This window comes from Cupressus sempervirens, chromosome 9, assembly GCF_028749045.1.
Source record: "Cupressus sempervirens isolate cs-2001-9-10 chromosome 9, ASM2874904v1, whole genome shotgun sequence".
Lineage (NCBI taxonomy): Eukaryota > Viridiplantae > Streptophyta > Pinopsida > Cupressales > Cupressaceae > Cupressus > Cupressus sempervirens.
The window spans coordinates 124,753,464-124,760,573 of record NC_143126.1 but is presented as its reverse complement, the minus strand read 5'-3'; the positions used below and the strand labels follow the sequence as shown (position 1 = coordinate 124,760,573).

At 35.3% G+C, this 7,110-nt stretch overlaps 1 protein-coding gene across 1 annotated transcript; it reads right to left on the bottom strand.

The window, feature by feature from the left end:
- Positions 1 to 3,919: 3,919 nt before the first annotated feature.
- On the bottom strand, positions 3,920 to 6,738 carry LOC149537844 (BAHD acyltransferase DCR-like). Its single transcript, XM_089802196.1, has 2 exons — positions 6,161 to 6,738; positions 3,920 to 5,058 (listed from the first exon to the last, which is right to left on the bottom strand). The coding sequence occupies exons 1-2, from the start codon at positions 6,578 to 6,580 to the stop codon at positions 4,183 to 4,185; spliced, it is 1,296 nt and encodes a 431-aa protein (XP_089658322.1). The 5' UTR covers positions 6,581 to 6,738; the 3' UTR covers positions 3,920 to 4,182.
- Positions 6,739 to 7,110: the final 372 nt, after the last annotated feature.

The window sequence follows — 7,110 nt, the reverse complement described above, 5'->3', positions numbered from 1 at the left end:
ACTATAAGAGCCTCTATCTTGTATTGGATGGCCATGTGTATCTCGACTCCTTTTATACAGATACATCAATGACATTGGTTCTTCTCCTTGTTTGTTGGAGTGAACTCTTCATGCTATAGTACATACTGATACTCGTCCTATTAAGTGAACGTACAGGTCACTGCGAGTATATCTAGCACACTTCTGTCTCAGGTTACAAACATAAGGGTCGTTGCAAACAGAATGAATACTGAATACTTAGCATAAGAGGGATCTCCCATGTTTTTGGTGTGCCTGTCATGCAAGCAACATTCAGGTCATCCTAGCGTTTATGCTCTGATGCTTATGTTAACTTGCTACATTAAAAGGGACAAATGTTCTGGTCATTCTGGCTTCTTGTGCCTCAAATGCTTACATTTAATCCTGACAAACCAATAACATATGTTATATTCATATTTCCATGATTGCAATGTTAGTGGGAATTGTATGACCTACGAGCTTTGTTCTATATCCAGTGATGATAAATCATCGAAGTTTGGTAACCAGACCTAGGATTACATTTAACATAGTCTTGCATTACATACTTCACTTGCATAAGCATGCGATTCAATTGCAAATCTGCTTTCACCTTCTCTGATGAGGGATTGTTGATCTCTTCAAAGTATCATGTTCTTTCAAGAACTGCACAATGATTCATTAATCACCCTCTTGGCTACTTTGGTTTCTCTGAACCCATTTTTCGGGATCGAATTCAAAATTTGACACACTTAAGTGGCTCAAAATGCATTTTAAAGTTTTTTTGTGCAATCCAAATCTTTCTGATACTTTGCAATTCTTGGAATCCTTTCAACTCAAACTTGGTCTTTTGGATCTCGAAATCACTTCTGATCTTCTCATATTTCTTCAGATCGTTCTGATCTCTTCATATTTCTTCAGATCATTCTGATCTCTTCATATTTCTTCAGATCGTTCTGATCTCTTCATATTTCTTCAGATCATTCTGATCTCTTCATATTTCATCAGATCATTCTGATCTCTTCATATTTCTTCTGATCGTTCTGATCTCTTCTTTATTGTTCAGATCGTTCTGATCTCTTCTACATTATGTTGAATCTTAGATTTCTTTTGTATCTATTGCTATATTGCTTCACATCTATTTCTGGTGTGTCATCTTTCGATTTCTCTCCCAAGGGGGCAAGATGATTACATCATTAAATACTTATTGCTCGGGGCATCTAGTTCCCATCTTATGTCCTTATCATTTGGGGCATCTCATCGCTCGAAGCATCTTGTTCCCTTCTATTTGGCATCTTTGCTACCTATCTTATCTTTTCATTGATTGATCAACCTTATAACAACTCTTCTCAACGTTCGATGGACAGGTATTGGGACAGTCTAAACCTCGACTCCTGAGGATCAAGCTCCGTTCTGGGGATGATTCTACGACTCATGATTGGACCTTGTTATCTTTTATCAATCTTAGGTATCTAGGTGTTCTATCTGGATCCTTGAAGGTTAAGCTCCGTTCTGGAAATAGTCTTCTAAATGCTATCGATCTCAGGTATCTAGGTGTTCTATCTGGATCCTTGAAGGTTAAGCTCCATTGTGGAGATAATCTTCTAAATGCTATCAATCTCAGGTATCTAGGTGTTCTATCTGGATCCTTGAAGGTTAAGCTTCATTCTGGAGATAATCTTCTAAATGCTATCAATCTCAGGTATCTAGGTGTTCTATCTGGATCCTTGAAGGTTAAGCTCCATTCTAGAGATAATCTTCTAAATGCTATCAATCTTACGTATCTAAGTGCTCTGCTTGGATCCCTTAGGATTAAGCTCTGTTCTAGAGATAGTCCTTAAAAGCTTATCAATTGGTCTCCGTGTAATCAACTTCGGAACCAATCTCATGTTCGCATCATGCTTTCTGATTATCTTTGAATTGAACGTGTTGCTCGCACATTCATTCAAAGAGGGGCAAAATGTAATACCCCAAAATTGGCTCATTGCCATGATACCAATTCTGGTCTATTTTTAACCAATCCTAAAGACCTATTCTAATAGGCAATTCTCATTCTGCTATTTGCTACTTGACTTAATTGTCAGATGCAGAAGACCCTAATCTGCATTCGTCATATTTCTTATTTAATTCCTATAGTACGTACTCATGTTAGTCGCATTAAACCTATTGATTAATATTTAATTTAATTACTAAGTATTTATACTTTAATTAAATTAAATTATATCCTAAAGGCTAATTTACTACGGAATTAAATTTATTTAATTTAATAAATGTGCCTATTTTAATTAATTAAAAGAAATTATTTAATTAAATGGAGAACTTACTTCTAATTAATTAAACAAAATTATTTAATTAAATGAGAAACCATTCCTAATTAATTAAATAAAGTTATTTAATTAAATAAGAAAAGTGCCTCTAAATTAATTAAAAGATTATTTAATTAAATAGAAAAGGTAATTATGAGAGCATATCTCATTTTATTAAATTAAATATTTCACCAAAATCTCTCTTCAGTTCAAAAAGGGAAATTTCCAGTTCACTATTGATAAAAAATGAGTTAAATCAGTTAACTCATTTTTCTACTCAAATTGAATCAGTTAACTCCTTATTTTACTCAAATTAAATCTGTTAACTCCCTTTAATTTGGGAATCTCCCTTTATGATTGAACTTCACCTTTAATCCTAACCGTTGATTGAAATCGATCTCAACCGTTGATTGAAATCGATCTCAACCGTTAATGGATTCCAGGAAAGTTTATTTAAGAGACTCTCATCTCTTCATTTTGAAAGGGGGTTGAATGAGAATTTGCATCGAATTGCTACTGGATTGTGCATTCATTTGAGCTCCCTACTTTCATATTCATTTTCTAGTTTAATTCTCATATAGATTTAATATGCATACATTTAGTATAATTTCTTTTACATGTTCTTAGATTAAACGTGCATACTCCATTCTAGATTAATCTGCATTCTCATATAGATTAGTCGCATTTTCTTTCAAATCCTTTGTTCTTACAGGGTCTGGTTGCTTAAACACCTCGAATATGAGGATATTTGACAAGCAATTCCCTTTAGATAGAAGGCAACAAGTCGCTTTGCAGGTTGATTTTCGGATGAACAATCCAATGTTCATTCCAGGATGAATCCGCATACAATGACTGTGTTGAAGTGTGTGTGTTAGCAGAGGCCACATATTCACGCATACAAGCACTAGAGGCCCCAGATTTCCAGAACTCGTCGATTTTCTTTGAGAGAAGAAGCAAGTGTTCAACTCTTTTTTTCTTCGGTGAATGATGGGCTCCGCTAGGAAGTTGTAGATGCTCTCCCGATTTTCGTCTACAAACCAAAAAATCGAATAGATAAGCTGAAAAACTGCAGATACAGAAACCCTCTACAAATTATGTTTTTTCTTACCTTCAATCTTCAATTCAAGTTTGTGCAACCAAACAAGAGATAAATGAGATTGGATTGTAATTTTCTATTCTCATTCCTCATTTTCATTCCCATTCAAATTTTCTCTTCTAATTCCCAATTCCTATGCCTACAACCAAATGGGCCCTTATCTATTCCGAAAATTTGATTTTCTAAATTGATTTGAGACAAGAGGTGGTCATTTGCATGAATATAAGAATGATTGGACACGCTTTTTTAATAGGTTGTTGCTTAATTGGATTGTGCCATATTAAAATGATAACATATTCTTCCTTTCTACAATGTCTCTCTTGACTACAAAGATAAATCCATTTATTCACTTGATTTTTTCCACACGGTAATTTTTATTTTTGTTGTATGACAAATCTATCTATTTGTTAGTGAATTTCTAGAAAGCTTGCATAATGTCATTAAGAAACAACATTTTGATATTACTTGTTGATTTTAAGAAAAGTTTGCGATGTCTATATGATAAGCAAATAATTTTAGCTAATAAGAAAACTGAGCACACATCCATGTATTCTCATTAACCCCTTTTCAAGCAAGGGCTCCACTTGTAAAATTGAGATGTACAAAAGTTCAACCATCATAATGTTTGTACATGGAAGAGATAATTAACTATTAAAAGGTTGATTATAAAGGGCATATAAGAGAGAGGGTATCTCATAGAGAAGCATGCCCCTTCACATTTTGAAAGAAAATCTAATGAATTTTACCAATATATAAGTGATCATACAAAATTAGCTTTGTTCTCAATCATGACAAGGGTGGGCAAATAAAATGTGTATCAGATTCCAAAGCATTCATGGTTTGATGAAGAAGACAAACCTCGACATCTATACTTCTTGGATTGTCACGTCCAGGATAAATGGTTAATTTTCCATCAAATTTATTTGCCCATCCACTCCTAACACTTATTGGACTTCCCCATCCAAAATCATTATCATATACAAGGAATCTATGAGAACTCCCCACCAAAAATGAATTAGTGACAATAAAATCATTAAAATCCACAATTTGTGGCGGCTTCTCTAATCCAGCTTGAATTTGAGCATCTTGATGTGATGTTATGGTGTGGTGCAACAATAGAGCTATTGAAGCTCTACTACCACCCAAAAGCTCTTTTGTTGTGATGGTTGCCCTAACCCCTTGGAGAGCATTGCCAAAGTACGAGTATGGCAATGGAGGGACCATTTTTGATCGACAATTCAATGAAAAACATAAACTAGTTTCTTCATTAGAGGAAAGACCTCGAGCCTTTGTAAGTCTTTGCCATATATGTGCACACAATGCTTGAAAGGAGGAGATGCAGATGGATTTATCTTTAAATGCCTCATTGGCTTCTTCCTTTAGTTTAGATATGGTTTGCTCAGTGAAATGAAATTTTTTTTCACTTAATGTTGGTGGGGTAAAATTATCAATCTTTTGTTTACTTATATTGTCATTATGTAGGTTGAACTTTATGGGAAAAGGTGTAGTGAAACAACGTGTGTGCAATGGAACAAGAGGAACACTAGAAGGTTCCCGACATAGTTGAGCCCAAGAATTAATGAAATGCCAATTTGAAGATCCATCAGCAAGCGAATGGTTGATTGCAAACGACAACACAATCCCATCTACCAACTTCGTCACCTAAAAAATAAATAAATATATTAGAGTTCTTTTCAATAAAATTATTTATAAACTCTCTAAACAACAATGAATAGTCACACTATAATTGAAATAAGAAGAATTAATTACAAAGGAAAAGGAAACCTAAGCAAGTAGGCACAAGAAGTAAAGAAAACTTGATCACCACCCTGTTGAAAGGAAGGACAAAACACAAAAAGTTTTTGGTGTACATTTCCTTAAAAGAAACAAAACTATACAGTACAATACTTACAGGCATGGGTGTTGTGTTGGTGGAACAAATTAATTTAAATTTAGAGTTTAGGCCTTTCTTGAGAGAAATAATTATTTAATTGGGTAGGGTTATTTGGTGTAAAGATAAGTTTGACAAGTTTATCAACCTAAGAGTGTACCAAGAGAATGTAATGAGTGAGACACAAATAATACCCTACCTAAAAATATCGAGCTCATTCGTCCTAGCTTTTAGTTAATTTAGTCTCTAATTTATCATGTGAAGAAGAACAAAATCAACCAATCCCAAATTGTCCAGCATGCAACAATCAACCTATGCTTAAATATTCTACCCATTCACAAAGCTTTTATATAATCTTATTGTTAACACACATGATAACGATACCTCTAGTCTCAATGTCTTATCATACAATGATGTTAAGACATTAACCTTTCACAGTCCATAGCAATTATATTATATGTTTTTGAATTTTCTAGTGTCAATTTTATTTGTATCAATATTTTGGATCACACTTAATGATCCATCATTAAGATGAAAGAGAGCTGCATGAAAATAAAATTGAATATGATTATTGAGTGCGATGGTGGATCATGCATCTCTCCTTCATTTGTGAAGGATCATGTAGCTCTCTTTCATTCTAATGATGAATCATTAAATATGACCCAAAATATTAATATAAATAAAAGTGATATAAACAGCGACTTCGCTCCAAAAAAAACAACAGTGACACAGACATATCTTTGAATTTAGTTTTACGTTTCTAGGCAGCAGTCTTACATTTCGTTTCTAAAAATAGAAGATAAGAGAAAAGGCAGCAGAAGACAGATTTTTCTTCACAAGATGCACAATATTACAGGACAGGGGCTAAATTACCTGAACTGCTAACAAGGGCAGAAAGTGACCATGTGTGCTAAAAGCACCATTGAAAGGAAAGAGCTGATGAGGGATGCTGTCCGCCATGACTTGTGCGAGGCAAAGATGTGGCGCAGATGCCTCTGTAAACTCCACTCCGCTGTCATTACACTTAATGAACACCTCGCCGTCACATGTTTCCAGTCTTCCCGCCATCGGATAGAAGTAAACTAGGGTTTCAGACAGGCTCTTCTTCAGGCGCTCCACCATGGACTCAAATTCTTGGATGCTCCATCCCGTGGGAGCGGAGAAGAGGAGGCATTTCTGCGTGTAATGGACGGACAACATCCGGAGATCTGAATAGGTGAGTTTGCATTTCTGCGGCAGAGAAGGGCGGGCAGGAAAAATGATACATTTCCCGTCCATTTCCACATTTGCCATGGCTGCAATGGGGGAAAAGCTCAAGAAAATCCATGAATTTGAGGGTTATTTATAGATGGAGCAAATCGAGTTACCTGCAATGCCCTCACTCTGACCAGAAGCCATTGTATCCTAGTTTTTAACCCTAACCCTGACCAGAGTCCTCTGCATCATTGTTTCACCACAGATCACAAGTTCGAATCTTTTAGAGATAACATATCTGAGCAGAACTTGCGTACGGGATGACATCCAAAAGCTTGACAGATCAGGTGCTTGTATGGAAAAGATGTGACTAAATTTTTCAAAAATAAAATACAAATGAAATTTTTTTGCATTTGTTTTCTCTATATTTTCAGGATATCTTCATGGGCAACGAGGGAGTTATTTCAACATCCATGGGCAACGTCTATACAGCCACAAAAATGCACTTCCTTAGAATTTTTTTTGAAAAGTTAGAAAAAACAATGTAAAGGGAGTGCATTTTCGTGGCTGTATAGCCACGGGCACATCCATGCCTCCCACTCCTATGCCATGCCCGTCACATCGAAAGC

Excerpts from the sequence above, each read along its gene's own strand:
- LOC149537844 (XM_089802196.1), bottom strand. The coding sequence starts at position 6,580 with ATGGCAAATGTGGAAATGGACGGGAAATGTATCATTTTTCCTGCCCGC. Across the intron at positions 5,059-6,160 it reads TGCCCTTGTTAGCAGTTCAG|GTGACGAAGTTGGTAGATGG; the intron begins GTAATTTAGCCC and ends TTTATTTTTTAG.